The sequence below is a fragment of the Balaenoptera physalus genome, assembly GCF_965194825.1.
Source record: "Balaenoptera physalus genome assembly, chromosome: 2".
Lineage (NCBI taxonomy): Eukaryota > Metazoa > Chordata > Mammalia > Artiodactyla > Balaenopteridae > Balaenoptera > Balaenoptera physalus.
Window position 1 is genome coordinate 84,526,100 of NC_138883.1, and position 20,164 is coordinate 84,546,263.

The 20,164-nt window shown below is 42.7% G+C and overlaps 1 protein-coding gene across 3 annotated transcripts in view; it reads right to left on the reverse strand.

The window, feature by feature from the left end:
* Positions 1–20,164, reverse strand: part of DNAJC17 (DnaJ heat shock protein family (Hsp40) member C17) — a 38,324-nt gene that overhangs the window by 9,872 nt on the left and 8,288 nt on the right. For all 3 annotated transcript variants that reach the window (XM_082449372.1, XM_082449371.1, XM_082449373.1), the window contains exons 2-4: positions 832–901; positions 475–533; positions 160–247 (exon numbers count right to left, since the gene is read on the reverse strand). In XM_082449372.1, the coding sequence (XP_082305498.1) occupies positions 160–247; positions 475–533; positions 832–901 (217 nt within the window). The remainder of the gene's footprint in view (positions 1–159; positions 248–474; positions 534–831; positions 902–20,164) is intronic.

A 20,164-nucleotide genomic window follows, 5' to 3' on the forward strand; every position in this document is an offset into this window, starting at 1 on the left:
TCCTGAGAACGGGGTTCTGCCCTGAGCCGGGGTTCTGCCCTGAGCTGGGGCCGCAAAGCTCTGAGTTGCTGGAACTGAAGCTGCAGGAGGAAAGGTGGGGGAGCTGCAGGAAAGCGGTCCAGGGAAACTGCAGGCTACCAGCACCACGATTTCACCTACCAAGCTTCACTTTCTTCCTTCTCTCATCAAGTTTCTGGGTCCTCTCTGCTGCCTGCTTCCTGGCTTTCCTGACCTTGTCATATGCAGCCTGGCAGAAGAAAGGAACACGGAGGAGCAGTCAGCCAGGGAACACACACAGAGCCCAGCCACCTCCCCAGCCCTGCCGCTAGCCCTAGAGCCATCAGGAGGCAGTCTGGTGACAGGGTCTTCAGGCTAGGACAGCAAGGACTGTGACGCATGGCCAAGTATAGAGGATGAAGCACACAGTGGTCTATAAATGTGGAGTACAATTTAGATAGAGAAGGATGAGCTTACCCTGGCGGCAGCATCGGTCAGTACCTCCAAGGCCTGAGAAAGCTGATGGAAGAGTTCAGCTAAACATAGCGATCAAAAAAGAGAGAGGAGAAAAGTAAAGTTAGACTTGATGATGGTGTGCTCCCTCAAAAGAGCACCTCAAAGAAGCCACAGGCTGCTAGAAAAGCAGACATCAGCAGATGATGGACTAGCAAGGAAGGGTGAGCACATCAGCAATTGACCAGATGCTCCTAACATGCGAAGTGCAGCCTTGGGGCCCAGTGCCCAAAGCCAGGCTGTGCACGTTGGCCTCCCACAGCACTCACACCACACCCAGGTGGGTTGGCCTCCTTCTCCCCATGCCTAGGAGAGGCTCACCTGCTCTGGGATTATCCGGATTTTTGTCTGGGTGGCAGGAGAGGGCCTTCTGCCTATATGCCTTCTTCATCTGGAAGAGTCAAGATTTGGTTATTTACTCTCTCACCACAGGACAGAAAGCAAAACATTGTTAAAGTGATAAGGGAAATCCAGGGAGTGCTCTCCATCGCTAAAAGAAAGGCTGCCACACTGAAAGTCACCTCACAACCACAGAGGAGACCTGCAGTGGAGGCAAAGGCCGTGGAGGGAGCTGACCACTGCCCTGCAGTAGAGGGGCTGGGCCTGCTTCCTGCTGAGTACCCAGTCTTACCACTGTGGATGTCAGAGGGCTCCTGGCAGGGGGCAGATGTCCCTATAGCCACCCGGAAACAGGCACTCTCAAACACTCATGGTGTAATGTAATGTAAACCAGGGCAACCTTTCTGGAGGGAAATTTAGCCATCAAAATTTAAAATGTACTTTCCCTTTGACTTACTCTGGAATTTGGACTTGTAGAAGCATGCCAAAATAAATATGCAAGGATGTCCACTAAAACATAGTTTATATTACCCCAAAGTGGAGCCAACCAAAATCTCCAACAACAGAGAGACCCATTAAAAAAATTACCATAGACAGAAGTCTGTATGTGTTGTCTAGAAAGATCTTCAAGTCCTCATCACAAGAAAAAAAAATCATAACAATGTATGGTAACAAATAGCAAATCATGTTGTACAAAATGTGCCAATTATACCTCAACTTAAAAAAAAGAAAGAAATATCTTCAAGGTATGGTGCATGAAAAAAACAAGGCTTAGTATATACAATGATCATTTTGGGGTTGAAAATAAACAAGAAAGTAAAAGAAATGTAAATAGTTAGAGACACTCGGGCATGTGCACAGCCCTTGTTTTCTCTTCTTCTCTTTCCTCAAAGCAATCATATGAAACTTGTGGTTTCCTTTGGAAAGAAGCTGAAAGTGGAGAGGAAGGAAACATTTATTCTCATTTTATACTTTTCTGTAGTTCAAATTTTCAAACCTTAAATAAGTCTTACTTTATTATCTTTTTTATTGATAACGGGTTATCTTGGTGGCGAGGCTATGGTCCTTTTTTAGTTGTTATCTTTGCACCTCTCTGTATTAAAAAGAACATGTTTTATTTCTTATATTAGTAAAAATAAGCAAACATAGCCACCAAGATTCTCTTTTATATATTCCCCACACATAAGGGAAGGCAGAGCACAAAATCCCAGAAGCTACCCTCTGCTTCCTGAGGCCTTGCTCTCAGTTCTGCCTGCACACCTTACCTACTGCTCAAACCTCCTGGGAGGAGGAGCCTCTAGACCAGAACCTCTACCAGTAGCTAAGAAGACTGGCTCCCCAGGCTTCCCAGAGGGAACCAATAAACACTTCTATCCAAAGTGTGCTAAACAAGGGGCTTCGGAGGCAAGCAGCCAGCACCCCCAGGGGAGGGCCTGCGGGCAGGTGCCTAACTCCACTCCCACCTCCAGAGCTAAGGAGGGCCAGGAGCCACCTAGCCCAGGACCTCTGGGGTGTGCTGCCACCTGCTGGGCCACGGCTAGAACCACATCTCCACCTGCCAGGGCAACCAAGCCCATCTAGCTCTCCTGGCTGAGCCTGAGGAAGCAGGAACCACTCCCAGGACAGGCTTTGAGCAGAGAGGGTGTAGATGTGCTTCCCTGCTCCCCAACCTTCCCAACTGCCCACCTACGTTCACCTCCCACCCCAGCTTAGGTCTTCACCATTAAAAAGAAATGACAACAATAACAAAATCTAGCTTTTTTCACTATTAAGAAATAATAATAAGGGAAGGGGAGGTGATAGTTTTATATATAGTCTCACACTTGGAATATTCATCTTTACTCTTTAGGCACCTTATCATTCATCTTTTCTCCCTTTTACTCTTTCTTTTCCTTTCTCCATTATGCCCAGGGCCTTATTTCTTTTTATTTTAAACCAAGCCTTTATTATATATTCTTTACATTTAAGGGTCCTTTATTTGTTTTTTCAAAAAGTAAAACAATACAAAAAATATATAAAGAGAGGGCTAAAAAGCTAATGTTCTTTCCCCATTTCCCCAGCCCTCGCTCCAAGGTTCCTGTGTTAACTGGATGGTGGGTGTCCTTCTAAACCTTCCCCCTTGATCATTCCAACAAATGATTTGGGGTCTTGTTTTGGGGTCTTTGGGGTCTTGTTTCTGCCTCTCCACCCCCACCTCTCTCTCTCTGATCCCAGGCCCTTTCTCTGAACTGGTTGAGACGAAGAGGAAGGGAGAAGAGGGTGTCTATTGCCTCAATTTGTAACACTGCCCTCGGAATGAGCTTCCTCAGGACCAGGATTAGCAGCCATGCACTACTGATATTGGAGGATTTTGTGGAAGATGGTTTCTTTTATATCATGGGGCTCTTTTAAAGAGTTACATGTTCTTTTTTGTAAATCTAAGAGGGACAGTAAAAGGGAGAGAGGAGCTAAGAAGGAATAGTACGAAAGAAAAATAAAAGAAGCATGGCGGTGCTGGGTAGTAGTACATTCTTCATTTTCTCTTCTTTTTTTAAAGAATACAGATTTTTATCCTAAACGAATGATATTAAATATTGTTTTGTGTTTTATAATTCATTTTAGATGTTCTATATCAGAAGATTGGTGGGGTTTTTTTCACTTAAACAGGAAAACAAAACTGTTCAAGCAAAAAAACTAAGTATATAATAATGGGAAATAATCTACATATATTAATTTGCTTCCTTATCAATTCTCTTTCCAGAATGTGTTCCTTTGACATATGTCTTTAACAGTCTCATCAGACTTTATTTGAAGTAATAGTACAACTGGACCTAGGTCACCTCACTCCCTGTATGGGTGGACCCCCATCTTACCCCCACCCCTCCAGCCTCCCACACTCCCAACATCTACAACCAAACACAACTGCCCCAATCAACTTGATGTATCCTGGACCCCTATTCCCTCAAGGGCTTACTGGGCCTCCATTTCCAAATCACCCTTTAAAGGTGAAAGAGGTTGAACATTCTGTGTTTCAAGATCCTATTGGAAAAATTTACCAGTCTCATGAGTAGGGGGAGAGGTGAGGCCAGAAGGTCAAGGTCAGGCTGGTATTCATTTTTAGAGAGGAATGTCTAAGGGTAGGAGGGGAGCTCGCCGAGAGCCCTTCAGTACAGCACCGAATCTACCCCACCTCCCAGGTCCACTCATGGAGCAGCTAGGATATGGAGGGGCTGAGCTGGAGCTGGGGATACAGAGGAAAGTCAGGAATTTCCCTGAGACTGAAGAGAAAGGACACTGCTTAGCAAGGAAGATGGCTATGAAAACAATGAATTACACTGAGGTTGTAAGATGCCTGTAAGAGAGGGCCCTAAGAATGGAAACAAAGAGAAAAGAGTGGCTAATTTTAGCCCTGAGGGCCTCAGAGAGGAGGCAATATCTGAGCTGGATCTGAAAGGTGAGTAACAGTTCTCCAAGCAGAGCCAGAAAGGGCATTCAAGACAGAGGATGTGGAAGAGCCCAACTTCTCTTCAAGCCCCAGACAAGCTTAGAGAAGAAATGTTTTCCTTTACTGAGGAATAAGTACTGAGAACAGAAAAAGACATGAAAAAGGAGAGACATGGTTGCAATAAAACATGGGAATAAAAATAATGTTTTTGTCAAAGAATATTTTGGTTAATTAAAAAAAAAAATTCAACCAAAGAAAAGGAATAGAAGAAAACCAGGAAAAGAATAAATTCATACAAACAAGTTTTAACACACAAACTTGGGGTGAAGAAATGCTAGGGAATGAGAGCATACATGTAGGCAAAGAAATGCAAACTGGGCCGAGAAGAGGAGAAAAAGATTAAAGTTAACTCAGGTATGATACTGAAAGTACAAGAAAGTTAACGTGATTCATAAGGTATGTGTGATTCATAAAACAAAGAGTAGAACAATTAGAAGAGAAAGCCCCACAGTGCATATGAGCAGGGCCAGATGTGGAGAGCCTTCTGAGTTCAAAAGTAATGAACCAGGATGAATGACTGAGGAGGCATTTGGGGTCTCCAAGCCCAAAGAACTTGAACCTCAAAGTTCTCTGTGAGCTAATCAAAGTTTATCATAAAGCACAAAGGCAAGATTAATGGAACATATAAGCATGGCCAAGAAACAAATAGTAATAAATATAAAAATTCAATGTATAGTAAAAAGTATTACTAAAATCCAATACACTGAGTGAAAAAAAAAAGTTTTTAGCTCTTCATCTCAAACCATATACCAAAATAATTCCAGATAGATAAAAAAACTAAATACAAAAAAAGAAACTAAAAGAACCTAAAGAAAGAAAATGATGGTAAAGAAAGAAAATGATGGGACCTTTTTTTTTTTTTTTAAAAGTAAGTGGTACCGGGCTTCCCTGGTGGCGCAGTGGTTGAGAATCTGCCTGCCAATGCGGGGGACACGGGTTCGAGCCCTGGTCTGGGAAGATCCCACATGCCGTGGAGCGGCTGGGCCCGTGAGCCACAATTGCTGAGCCTGCGCGTCTGGAACCTGTGCTCCGCAACAAGAGAGGCCGCGATAGTGAGAGGCCCGCGCACCGCAATGAAGAGTGGCCCCCGCTTGCTGCCACTAGAGGAAGCCCTCGCACAGAAACGAAGACCCAACACAGCCATGAATAGATAAATAAATAATAAATAAAATTAAATTAAAAAAAAAAAGTAAGCGGTACCTTATTTTATTTTATTTTATTTATTTATTTATTTATTTATTTTTAGCTGTGTTGGGTCTTCGTTTCTGTGCGAGGGCTTTCTGTAGTTGTGGCAAGCGGGGGCCACTCTTCATCGTGGTGCGCGGGCCTCTCACTATCGCGGCCTCTCTTGTTGCGGAGCACAGGCTCCAGACGCGCAGGCTCAGTAGTTGTGGCTCACAGGCCTAGTTGCTCCGTGGCACGTGGGATCCTGCCAGACCAGGGCTCGAACCCGTGTCCCCTGCATTGGCAGGCAGATTCTCAACCACTGCGCCACCCGGGACCCATGATGGGACTTTTAATCTGCTTTTAGGATGGGGAAGAAATTCCTAAGCATTAAAACAAGGGAAGGAATCACACGTGCATGCACACACACATGCATACTTACACAAAATGAATGGATTTACAAATGAAAAAATTTTAATTTCTCTAAGTAAAAAATCATAGACAAAAAAAAAATCATAGACAAAATTAAAAGATGAAGGAAATGATAACAGAGAGAAGTATCTGCATGAAATATGACACAGAACACAGTCTTCACTATGCATAGAAATCATGCAGAAAAAGACAAGCAAGAAAAAGACAAACTACAAGAAAACAGAGAGAACATGAAGAAACAATTCATAGAATATAAATGGTTAATAACATGAAAAATGTGCACAGCAAAGGAAACAATAAACAAAATGAATAGAAAACCCTCAGAATGGGAGAAAATATTTGCAAACAAAGCAACTGACAAGGGATTAATTTCCAAAATATACAAACAGCTCATGCAGCTCAATATCAAAAAAACAAATGACCCAATCAAAAAACGGGCGGAAGACCTAAATAGACATTTCTCCAAAGAAGACATACAGATAGCCAACAAACACATGAAAAAATGCTCAACATCACTAGTTACTAGAGAAATGCAAATCAAAACTACAATGAGGTATCACCTCACATAGGTCAAAATGGCCATCATAAAAAAATCTACAAACAATAAATGCTGGAGAGAGTGTGGAGAAAAGGGAACCCTCCTACACTGTTGTGGGAATGTAAATTGGTACAACCACTATGGAGAACAATACGGAGGTTCCTTAAAAAACTAAAAATAGAGCTACCATATGACCCAGCAATCCCACTCCTAGGCATATATCCAGAGAAAACCATAATTCGAAAGGATGCATGCACCCCGATGTTCATTGCAGCACTGCTTACAATAGCCAGGACACAGAAGCAACCTAAATGTGCATTGACAGAGGAACGGCTAAAGAAGATGTGGTACATATATACAATGGAATATTACTCAGCCATAAAAGGAATGAAATAGTGCCATTTGCAGAGATGTGGATGGACCTAGAGATTGTCATATAGAGTGAAGTAAGTCAGAAAGAGAAAAACAAATATCATATAATATCACTTGTATGTCGAATCTAGAAAAATTGTAGAGATGAATTTATTTGCAAAGCAGAAATAGAGTCACAGATGTAGGGAATAAATTTATGGTTACCAAGTGGGGAAAGGAAGGGTGGGATGAATTGGGAGATTGAAACTGACATATATACACTACTATGTATAAAACAGATAACTAACGAGAACCTATTGTATAGCACAAGGAACTCTACTCAATGCTCTGTGGTGACCTAAATGGGAAGGAAATCTAAAAAAGTGGCTATATGTATATGTATGACTGATTCACTTTGCTGTACAGCAAGAAACTAACACAACATTATAAAGCAACTATACTCCAATAAAAATTAATTAAAAAGAAAAACATGAGGGACTTCCCTGGTTGCGCAGTGGTTAAGAATCTGCCTGCCAATGCAGGGGACACAAGTTCGATCCCGGGTCCAGGAAGATTCCACATGCTGCAGAGCAACTAAGCCTATGTGCCACAACTACTGAGCCCGCGTGCCACAACTACTGAAGCCCACACGCCTAGAGTCTGTGCTTCGCAACAAGAGAAGCCACCTCAATGAGAAGCCCATGCACCACAATGAAGAGTAGGCCCTGCTCGCCGCAACTAGAAAAAGCCTGTGCGCAGCAACAAAGACCCAATGCAGCCTAAATAAATAAATAAATAATAAGTAAATAAATTTAAAAAATAAAATAAAATAAAATCATGGTTAAAAAAAACATGAAAAATTTTCAGCCTCACACACAAAAATTAGGCCCTTTTCACCTCTCAGTTGACAACAAGGAAAACAAGGATGGTATTTAATGTTGGTGGCTTTATGGTGAATATGTAAATTGACACCATGAGCCTGGTTTTTTTTTTTTTTTTTGGCTGTACTGCATGGCTTGCGGGATCTTAGTTCCCTGACCAGGGATTGAACCCGTGCCCCCTGCAGTGGAAACATGGAGCCCTAGCATTGGACTACCAAGGAATTCCCAACACAATGATTCTGGAAAGCAATCGGGCACTATATATCAGGAAGCTTTGAAAAGTGCAGACCCTTTGATCCAGCAAGCCCTCTTCTAAGAGCCTATTCTAAAGAAATACTTAGAAATTTATACAGTATTAATAAACATTGCTGTTCATTTATAGCACTATTTATAAAAGAGAAAGTCAGAAATCATCTACATTCCAAAATGACAAAAATGGTAGCTAGCACTTACCACATAGCAAGCTGTCTGAACTGCTTTACTTATAGTAACTTACTTAACTCTTAACACATCCCTATGAGGTAGAAATTATTATCATCCTCATTTTACAAAGGAGGAAATTGTGACATAATGAGGCGTTCATTATGATACTGAAAATTCATTCAATGAAAAACCATGCAATCATTGTTTCATACAATACCTGCTCTACTCTAACCATACACCATAGAAAAAACTGTGGCTACCACACCACCCATGCCATCAAAGGCCAAATAGGGAGTCTAGACTTCCACCCTTACCAGCTGTAACAAAGCACCCCAAACCTTTGCCAGGGTGGTGTCAGAGAAGGCCAAGAAGGGAGTTCACCCTCACCAAATGAAAATATAAAAATATCCCTGGGGCTTCCCTGGTGGCGCAGTGGTTGAGAATCTGCCTGCCAATGCAGGGGACACGGGTTCGAGCCCTGGTCTGGGAAGATCCCACATGCCACGGAACAACTGGGCCCGTGAGCCACAATTACTGAGCCTGCGCGTCTGGAGCCTGTGCTCTGCAACAAGAGAGGCCGCGATGGTGAGAGGCCCGCGCACCACGATGAAGAGTGGTCCCCACTTGCCACAACTAGAGAAAGCCCTTGCACAGAAACGAAGACCCAACACAGCCATAAATAAATAAATAAAAGAATGTGAATTTCTTAAAAAAAAAAAAAAAAAAAAAAGACCTGGGACCATGTCTCAAAACAATAATTATAAAAAAAAAAAAAAAAAAAAAATCCCTGAAAGAGAGGGTTATAGTTGACATTTACTTTTCACAATGAGCTTGTATTACTTTTCACATCAAGAAAAAGATTGTTTAAAAAAAAAAAATTAAATTCTCCAATCAAAAGACAGAGTGGCTGGGACTTCCCTGGTGGTCCAGTGGTAAAGAATCTGCCTTACAATGCAGGGGATGCAGGTCAATCCCTGGTCAGGGAACTAAGATCTCACATGCTGCAGGACAACTAAGCCCGAGTACCACAACTACTGAGCTTACGCGCCTCAACTAGAGCCTGCGTGCCACAAGTTACAGAGTCCACGCTCTCTGGAACCCGCATGCCACAACTACAGCGCCCACGTGCCCTGGAGCCTGCATGCCACAACTAGAGAAGAGAAAATCCACACACCACAACTACAGAGAAGCCCACGCACCACAACAAAAAGGCTGCACGCTGCAACGAAAGATCCCACATGCCTCAGTGAAGATCCTGTGTGCCACAACTAAGACCCGATGCAGCCAAAAACAAACAAACAAACCCCAAGACCCATCTATATGCTGCCTACAAGAGACTCACTTCAGATGTAAGGACACACACAGACTGAAAGTGAAGGGATGGAAAAAGATATTTCAAGCAAATGAAAACCAAAAAAAGCTGGGGCAGCTATACTTATATCAGACAAAATAGGCTTTAAGACAAAGGCTGTAATAAGAGACAAAGAAGGTCATTACATAATGATAAAAGAGTCAACCCATCAAGAGGATATAACATCTGTAAATGTTTATGCACGTAACACAGTAGCACCGAAATATATAAAGCAAATATTAACAGACCTAAAGGGAGACATAGACAGCAATACAATGATAGTAGAGGATTTTAATACCCCTCTTTTATCAATGGATAGATCATCCAGACAGCATATCAATAAGGAAACATTGGCCTTAAATGACACATTAGCTCAGATGGACTTAACAGACATATATATAACACTCCACCCAAAAGCAACAGAATAGGGGCTTCCCTGGTGGCGTAGTGGTTAAGAATCCACCTGCCAATGCAGGGGACACAGGTTCGAGCCCTGGTCCGGGAAGATCCCACATGCCACGGAGCAACTAAGCCCATGCGCCACAACTACTGAGCCTGAGCTCTAGAGCCTGTGAGCCAAAACTACTGAGCCCGCATGCTACAACTACTGAAGCCCATGTGCCTAGAGCCCGTGCTCTGCAACAAGAGAAGCCACTGCAATGAGAAGCCCACGCACCACAACGAAGAATAGCCCCCACTCGCCGCAACTAGAGAAAGCCCGCACGCAGCAACAAAGACCCAATGCAGCCAAAAATAAATAAATTAAATAAATAAATTAAAAGAAAAAAAAAAGCAACAGAATACACATTCTTCTCAAGCACACATGGAACATTCTGCAGGACAGATCATATATTAGGCCACAAAACAAGTCAATAAATTTAAGAAGACCGAAATCATATCAAGCATCTTTTCTGACCACAATGGCATGAAACTAGAAATAATTACAAGAAGGGAACTGGAAAATTCAAATATGTGGAGATTAAACAACATGCTACCAAACAACCAATGGTTCAAAGAAATATCAATGAAAGCAAGATCTGTTTTTTTTGAAAAGATAACAAGACAGACGAATTTTTAGCTAGACTCCCCAAGAAAAAAGAGGGGACTCAAATAAATAAAATCAGAAATGAAATATGAGCCATTATAATTGATATCACAGAAGTACAAAGGATCATGAGACTACTCTGAACAATTATATGCCAAAAAATTGGACAACCTAGAAGAAATGGATAAATTCACAGAAACATACAACCTACCAAGACTGAATAATGAAGAAACATAAAATCTGAACAGACCAATTGCCAGTAAGGAGATTGAATCAGTAAATAAAAATCTCCCAATAAACAAAAGTTCAGGACCAGACAGCTTCACTGGTGAATTCTACCAAACATTTAAAGAAGAATTAGGGACTTCCCTGGTGGCGCAGTGGTTAAGAATCCACCTGCCAATGCAGGGGACATGGGTTCAATCTCTGGTCCAGGAAGATACCACATGCCGCAGAGCAGCTAAGCCCATGCGCCACAACTACTGAGCCTGCACTCTAGAGCCCGTGAGCCACAACTACTGAGCCCGTATGCCACAACTACTGAAGCCTGTGTGCCTAGAGCCCGTGTTCCACAAGAGAAGCCACCTCAATGAGAAGCCTGCACACTGCAACAAAGAGTAGCCCCCACTCACCAAAACTAAAGAAAGCCCGCGCACAGCAACGAAGACCGAACACAGCCAAAAATTAAAAAATTAAAATTAAAAAAAAATTTTGTTTAAATAAATTTTTAAAAGTTTAAAAAAAAAATAAAGAAGAATTAATACTAATCTTTCTCACTCCTGCAAAGAATAGAAGAGGAGGACACATTTCCAAACTACCTTTGCAAGGCCAGCATTTATTGCCCTGATACCAAAACCAGACAAGGATGCCACAAGAAAAGAAAATTATAGGCCAACACCCCTATGAACACTGATGCAAAAATTGACAACAAAATATTAGCAAACAGAATTAAACAATAATATGTACATTAAAGGATCATACACAATGATCAAGTGGGATTTATTCTAGGGATGCAAGGATAGTTCAACATCCACAAATCAATTAATGTGATACACTATATTAACAAAATGAAAGATAAACATCTTATGATCATCTCAAGAGATGCAGAAAAGGCATTTAACAAAATTCAACATCCATTTACGATAAAAACTCTCAACAAAGTGGGTATAGAGGGAATATACTTCAACTTAATAAAGGCCATATATGACAAGTCCACAGCTAATATCATACTCCATGGTGAAAAGCTGAAAGCTTTTCCTCTAAGAATCAGAAACAAGACAAGGATGCCTACTCTACCCTCTTTTATTCACCATAGTATTGGAAGTTTTAGCCAGAGCAATTAGGCAAGGAAAAGAAATAAAAAGCATCCAAATCAAAAAGGAAGAAGTAAAACTGTCACTATTTGCAGATGACATATTATATATATAGAAAACCCTAAAGGGTCCACCAAAAAACCTGTTAGAACAAAAGAATTCAGTAAAGTGGCAGGATACAAAATCAATACACAAAAGTCTCTTGCATTTCTAGGCACTAACAATGGATGATCAGAAAGAGAAATTAAGAAAACAATCCCATTTACAATTTCATCAAAAAGAATAAAATACCTAAAAATAAATTTAGCCAAGGAGGTGAAAGATCTGTACACTGAAAACAAAAAGACAATGATGAAAGAAGTTGAAGAAGACCAAATAAGAGGAAAGATATTCCATGCTCATGGTGTGGAAGAATTAATATTGTTTAAATGTCTTTACTACCCAAAGCAATCTATGGATTCAATGCAATCCCTATCAAAATTCCAATGGCATTTTCACAGGAAAAAAAAAATCCTAAAATTTGTATGGACCCACAAAAGACCCCAAATAGGCAAAGCAATCTTGAGAAAGAAGAACAAAGCTAGAGGCATCACATGTCCTGATTTCAAACTATTTACAAAGTTACAGTAATCAAAACTGTATGGTATTGGCATAGAAACAGACACCTTGATCAATGGAACAGAATAGCCCAGAAATAAACCCACACATACACGGTCAACTAATTTACAACAAAGGAGCCAAGACTATGTAATGGGGAAAGGACAAAGAAGCCAAGAATATGCAATGGGAAAAGAACAGTCTCTTCAATAAATGGTGTTGCGGGGAGGGGAGGGATAAATTAGGAGCTTGGGATTAACATACACACACTGCTGTATATAAAATAGATAACCAACAAGGACCTACTGTATAGCACAGGGAACTCTACTCAATATTCTGTAATAATCTATATGGGTAGAGAATCTGAAAAAGAATGAATATATGTATATGTATAACTGAATCACTTTGCTGTACACCTGAAACTAACACAACATTGTAAATCAGCTATACTCCAATAAAAAAATTTTCCCCAATAAAATTTTAAAAAATAAAAATTGGTGTTGGGGAAACTGCATTCCCCATTTTGCATTTTGCCACATGCAAAAGAATGAAACTGGATCGCTGTCTTACACCATACACAAAAATTAACTCAAAATGGATTAAAGACTTGAATGTAAGACCTGAAATTATAAAATTCCAAAAAGGAAACATAGGGAGTAATAAGCTCCTTAACGTTGGTCCTGGCAATGATTTTTTTTTTGGATTTGAGAGCAAAAGCAAAAGCAACAAAAGCAAAAAATAAACAAGTGGGACTACATCAAACTAAAAAGCTTCTGCACAGCAAAGGAAACCATCAACAAAATGAAAAGGGAAACTACGGAATGGGAGAAAATATTTTCAAATCATATATCTGATAAGGGGTTAATATCCAAAATATATAAAGAACTCATACAATTCAATAGCAAACAAACAAACAAAAAAACCCCAAAACAAAAAACAACCTACAAACAAACAAACAACAAAAAACCCAATCTGATTAATAAATGGGCAGAGGATCTGAATAGACATTTTTCCAAAGAAGATACAGGTACATGAAAAGGTGCTCAACATCACTATCCATCAGGCAAATGCAAATCAAAACCACAAGGTACTACCTTACACCTGTTAGAATAGCTATTATCAAAAAGACAAGAATAAGTGTTGGTGAGGATGTGGAGAACAGGGAACTCACGTACACTATCAGTGCAGCCACTATGAAAAACTGTATAGAGGTTCCTCAAAAAATTAAAAATAGAACTACTGGGAATTCCCTGACAGTCCAGTGGTTAGAACTCTGCACCTTCACTGCCAACGGCCTGGATGGATCCCTGGTCACGGAACTAAGATCCCACAAGCCGCATGGCATGGCCTAAATAAATAAATAAATATTTAAAAATAAAAAATAGAACTACCAAATGATCCAGCAATTCCACTTCTGGGTATTTATCCAAAAGAAATGAAAATACTAACTTGAAAATATAATGCACCCCCATGTTCAATGCAGCATTATTTACAGTAGCCAAGACATGGAAACAACCTAAGTGTCTACTGATGGATGAATGGATAAAGAAGATGTGAGATTATACATATACATACACACACACACGTATACACACAGATACATAGATATACTCATTCAGCCATAAAAAAGGAAATCTTTCCATTAGTGACAATATGGATGGACACTGAGGGCATTATGCTGAGTGAAATGAGTCAGACAGAGAAAGACAAATATCATATGATCTCATTTACATGTGGACTCTAAAAAACAAACAAACAAGAAACAATTCATAGATACAGAGAACAGATTGGTGGTTGCTAGAGGCAGGTAGCTGGCGGAGGGTGGGGGGAGCAAAATGTCAAAATGTACAAACTCCCAGTTATAAAATAAATAAGCCATGGGGATGTAATGTACAGCATGGCAACTACAGTTAATACTGTACTGTTTATTTGAAAGTTACTAAGAGAGTAGATCTTAAAAGTTCTTATCACAAGAAAAAACAAATTTTAACTATGTACAGTGATGGGTGTAATTTACTTAGACTTATTGTGGTGATCATTACACAATATATACATCAAACATATCGAATCATTATGTTGTATACCTGAAACTAATATGTTATATGTCAATTATATCTAGAAAAACAGGGGACTTCCCTGGTGGCACAGTGGTTAAGAATCCACGTGCCAATGCAGGGGACATGGGTTCGAGCCCTGGTCCGGGAAGATGCCACATGCCGCGCAGCAATTAAGCTCGTGCGCCACAACTACTGAGCCTGTGCTCTAGGGCCCATGAGCCACAACTACTGAAGCCCACGTGCCACAACTACTGAAGCCCCAGCGCCTAGAGCCCATGCTCCGCAACAAGAGAAGCCACAGCAATGAGGAGCTCGCACACCGTAACGAAGAGTAGCCCCCGCTCGCCGCAACTAGAGAAAGCCCGTGTGCAGCAACAAAGACCCAACACAGCCAAAAAATAAATAATAAATAAATTTATTTTTTTGTCTATTTTTTTTTAAATAAATTTATTTTTAAAAATTAAAAACAAAAAGCAAAAAACCAGGGATGCTGAGCTTCTTTCAACTATTCTAAGCTAGGAAGTAGCATGGTTCACTGAAAGAAGAAGGCTCTGGAATCTAACATGTGTTTTCAAATTTTGAATCTTCCGCATACTACTAGCGTGACCTTGGGCAAATTACTGGATCTCACTCAGCCTTAGGTTCTTCAACTACAAAGTGTGGGAAGTATCCCCTACGCATAGGGCTGCTGTGAGGATTAAAGAAAATAACCCATGTGAAGTACCTAACAAAAACCAGGCACTCAATATAAGGTCCAAACCTCTTGTTTATCCACTCCTGGGAGGGAGGTAAATTGTGACACCAGCCCAGGACAATGCCACCCTGACAGGAACTCCAGGGATAGACATGGGTCCACAATGGGCCCAGGTGAGTCCAGTATGAATTCTTGAGGTGTACAAGGCTGGTTTCAGGTCTGCTGGGGGAAGTTCTAAAATTCTATCCTTGGTTAGCCCCCAGGGGCTCTGAACTACTCTCATTCAAAGTGTAGGGGGTACGGGTAGGTAGCCTGAGATCTTCCAGAGTGGCCATGAACCAAAACCCAGCTGACCTAAGAATGCTGGCCAAGTGTGTCTGTCCTGATTAACTAGTTATTACTATGGTTAGCTGCTAAGCCTGCCCTGGGCAAGGCCCACTGCTGGGTTTTAGCCTCGAAGGCCAGTTCTGACTTTGAACCGGTTGGCCTGGAGTTTGGTGTTTTGTGTTACAAATAGGATGCCCAGCTTTGCCCAGCCCTCCTGGAGTGACTGGTGCCTGAAGAATTTCTCATCATGTAAACACAACTCTCCTACAGCAGGCCTCTGAAAAGCTTCCGTGTCAATATTGTTTATTACGAAATATTCTACCTTATTAGCAGCTCAAGAGGCTGGATTCAGGGCAAAAAGATGCAACAATATTTTTCTTAACTATGATAAGTTGGGAAGGAAGAGGAACTTTCAGAAGAACAAAGAAATAGAAGGACCCTACATGTAATGATGTGAGAGAAAGACAGGACCATCTAATCCCAGGCATTGGGGTTGGCAGCTCCTCTATGAAACCGAGTCTGCAAGTGCTGGGACACCTAGGCAAGGTTGAAGCAGCCACTGGAAGGTGCCAAAAGCTACTGAATTGTCTTAACACTTGCAGTTTTCCTTCTTTACCTATAGGTTTCTCCTAAATCCCCAGGTTTCCCTAGCACTTGGAAACATTCATTTGCATTTCCTGAGACTTCACAGAAAAGAGCTAGGTGACAGTTGAGGGGCTTCTCACCCAATGCCCCCTGCCCAGGCCATGGTTTTTCAGAGGACCAGGCTGTCTCCAAGGCTCAGCCCCAGAATGACAGAGATCTCAGATGAACATAAGCTCCACGAGGACTTTAAACTCCAATTTGCAGAAGTGTGGTCTTCCTCCTGATGTCTTTCTAAAATATTACTCCCTTTCCCCATCGTAGGACACTACTTGAATTTAATCTGTCTTCCATATCTCAGGATCATCATTCAGAACAGAAACTACTGAACAGCACATGTTCAGATGTTACTGAGGGCAGAGTCAGGCTTTCCCTATGCTTCCTTAGGTGGTAATGATCTTAAATTCTACTCTTTTTATAGTTTCTCTATCTCCTCCCCAGTCAGCCTCTACTACACTGTGCCAGATGCCAGCATGTCTCTGGAAGTGCTTATAATCTGCTGTTTCTTTTCTGGTATGGTCTGGAAAAACAGATAAACTGGTTATGATTGTGCCTCAAATGAGAGCATACAGGTACAGGAAATTATGGGGGTTCTTGCGAATAAAGGGAATGTGCTTTAAGGGGCAGGGAGTTTTGCCTATCCCCAGGGGCCAGAACTGTGCACTGGACAGCACCTGGTACTCAGTAGGCACACAGTAAATATCTATTGAATGAAAGGGGCAAACGTCCATTTGTTCTCAACCAAACACAATTAGGAAGCCTCAACTATGTCAATTACTTCAGGCCTATTGAAGAGCAGAAGGAAGTGGGTGCTGTCCCAACCCTAGGAGACCTTCCCACACTATTTCATAATTTCCCCTTCTACCTGCTAACACTTCCTTTTGAGAAACTAAGCCTGGAAAAGGAAAGAAATCACTATAGCAGACTGATAAGAGAACCGTAGTGGGAACTAAATGTTATCCCCCCAGAGCCCACATCACAGAGGGGAATAATGAGTCATGAATTAGCAGCCACCCACCCAGCCCTTCCCGGGGCTCCATAACTGGTTTGGCCACTCACAGCAACCTGAGCCCAGAGCAGGGAAAGGACCCCGGAGCTGGGTCTCCCGCCATCTCCACTGGGCTTGGCGCCAGGCACACAGCAGGGTCTCTGACAATCCACCTGCCTCCAGTTTCACCTCTTATAAGGAATGAACTCCTGACTGACACAAAAAAGCCAAGCACTAAGGGGTCCAATAAATATAAAATAGCCATCATTAAACTTAAAAGAAAGGTGCCCTACAAAGAAGAGATCATTATTTTTTAAAAGGCTGCTATCTTTTCTTATAATAAAACTTGGAGCCAGGTAAGCAGTACAAGTAATTAAGCCCAGTTCTCAAAAGCCAGACTCGTAGGTCAGACTCAGATACACAGGACACACAGGGAGGTCACTCTATGCGACAACAGGTACTGAATGAACAAACCATGCCAGTGAATCAGCTACAAAGCCATTACAGGCCCAGTTCCAGGAATGGGAACAGTCAGTAATCTAGGCCTGGGCAGTAATTCCTCCCTAAACCTGGGGGAGGCAGACAGTTCCCCAACCCTGTACTAGCCACAACACCAGAGGTTATGTGACTGCCTGATGTCATAGGCAGGAAGTAAACCACAGAGCTCTAGGCACTTACCTGGAAGTCCCCTCTGCCTAAAAGATTGGCAACTTTCATTCCTTACAGCCTGTGGTCCACACTGCAACAGCACTACATAGAAATTCCCAAATTCCTGCGGAAACCGGACTGCTCCAAAGGCTCTGAGCAAGCAGGGTACCAGCCACCCCTCAGACCAGCACCCTTAGATCAACATTCCCAAAACGTGGGCCTGCTGGTGGTAACGAGATGCTGGGGACACCCAGACCTCACACCAACATCTCTTGTAGTCTGCTAACCACGGCCCACAGTCCAGACTCAGGACAGTGACCTGTGCAGCCTGAACCAACTGAGACCATGCACAGGGTCTGGGCTGCTTCTCCCCATATGTTGCCCCTATGCACCCTAAAGGATCTGGATCCCCAGCCCATCCCTGAGGTCACTCTTCTGGTCCTCGCACCCCTCGGGCTCTCACCTCTGGGTCCCCCTTTAGCACCCCCAGTATCCCTTCCTGGGCCTCAACCCCTTCCCTGCCCTCCTTCTCAGCCCACTTCCCCAAACCAGCTATCCACCGGGAGCACAGTCTACAGCCCTCCTCCTCCTCCTCCCATGCCCACTTCTCTCAGGCCCCGCCTCTCCCTCCCACCCTTACCCTAAGCAGGCTTACATCATGCTCAGACTCCAAAATCCTCACCTGCATTCTTCTATCAGGTTGGAGATTCCCACCCCTCAGATCTGTCAGATACCCTGGGTCTGGCGGCCCCTCACCTCTCCCCACAGCCTGCTGTCACTCTTAACCCCTGGAGACCTGGGTCCCTACGCCCAAAGCCACTCTCCTCTGCCCAGGTGCAGAACTCTTTCTCTGTGGGCCCTGGTACTCCCTACATCTCATTCTTTTTTCCCCTTAACACACTGGTTTCCTTTATAAACAAATTATGTTAGTAAAAAGAAGTGAGTCAATTTAAAGAAAAATAATAATAACCAACTAACAGTATTCAGGAACAGCAAAAATAGGGAAAGCAGCTATGCAAATGGAGAATATTTTGAATTCTACCTTAGCTGAAATGAAAACTCCACTGTGGTAGTTTTAACACAAATTTTAACATACTTCCTCAAGTTGTCCGGGTCGGCTTAATACCCTTCGAGCTCACCCAGGTCGTGCAGCTTTACTCACAGAGTCAAATCTCTATCTGTGTCACAGATGGGAACACACGGCTTTCTGGGGCCCGCAGACCCATCTCTTGTTACCCTAATTGCTCCTGAGGTGTGGGTCATGGAAAACAGCTCTGAAATAGGAGTAGAAAATGCAGGTTTGGGCAGGCGCTCTGCATTTACTAGCCACCTTATGCTGGGCAAATCAAACTCTGTCAGTGTCAGTCTTCTCATCTATAAATTGGAGCTAATAGTCCTTGCGTACCTCACACTTGTTTTTTTAAAAATTTATTTATTTATTTTTGGCTGCGTTGGGTCTTCGTTGCTGCGCACAGGCTTTCTCTAGTTGCGGCGAGCGGGGGCTACTCTTTGTTGCGGTGCACGGGCTTCTCATTGGGGTGGCTTCTCTTGTTGCGGAGCACGGGCTCTAGGCGCATGGGCTTCAGTAGTTTTGGCACACGGGGTCAGCAGTTGTGGCTCACAGGCTCTAGAGCGCAGGCTCAGTAGTTGTGGCGCACGGGCTTAGCTGCTCCACAGCATGTGGGATCTTCCTGGACCAGGGCTGGAACCCGTGCCCGTGTCCCCTGCATTGGCAGGTGGATTCTTAACCACTGTGCCACCAGGGAAGTCCTCACAGGCTTGTTTTGAAGATCACATCAAATGAGATAATTTATGTGAAAGCACTTTGGTGTCATGTAAATGTGAGGTGTTATCTTGAATGCTAATGAATAGCTTACAGCTTACAAACACAAATGAATCATTCCTTTTGACTTAACAGGCAGCCAAGTAACTTCAAAAATTCAGAGTTTCAGCCAGACAGACAAACCCAGGAATGAGTTAACCATCAGAGAGATACAGAGAGGACTTGGAGGCCTGGCTCCTGGTCCCACCCAGTGCTGGTCAGGCCCTTGGTGAATGAACGACAGCTGTCAAGTGAAACCAGGCTCACTGCCCAACCCTGAGGCCTCAGTGCCTGGTCTGGAGGTAAGAGGCTTTGAGAAAGGCTCCCATTGGAGACAGTGGACTGAGTCAGGCTCACCTCAAATCCAGAAATGGCCCCCAGATGCCCACAGAATCAAGTCCAACCACCCTAGGGCCTAGAGGCCCAGAGACACCACATTTTTCAGATTCAACTCCTGCCACACCCTCAACAGACCTTAGGCAATGTCCCATTCCTTGTCATGCCAGGCACTTTGACTTCTACCCCTTCATGCCATTCCTTCAAGTCCTTCTCTGTCCT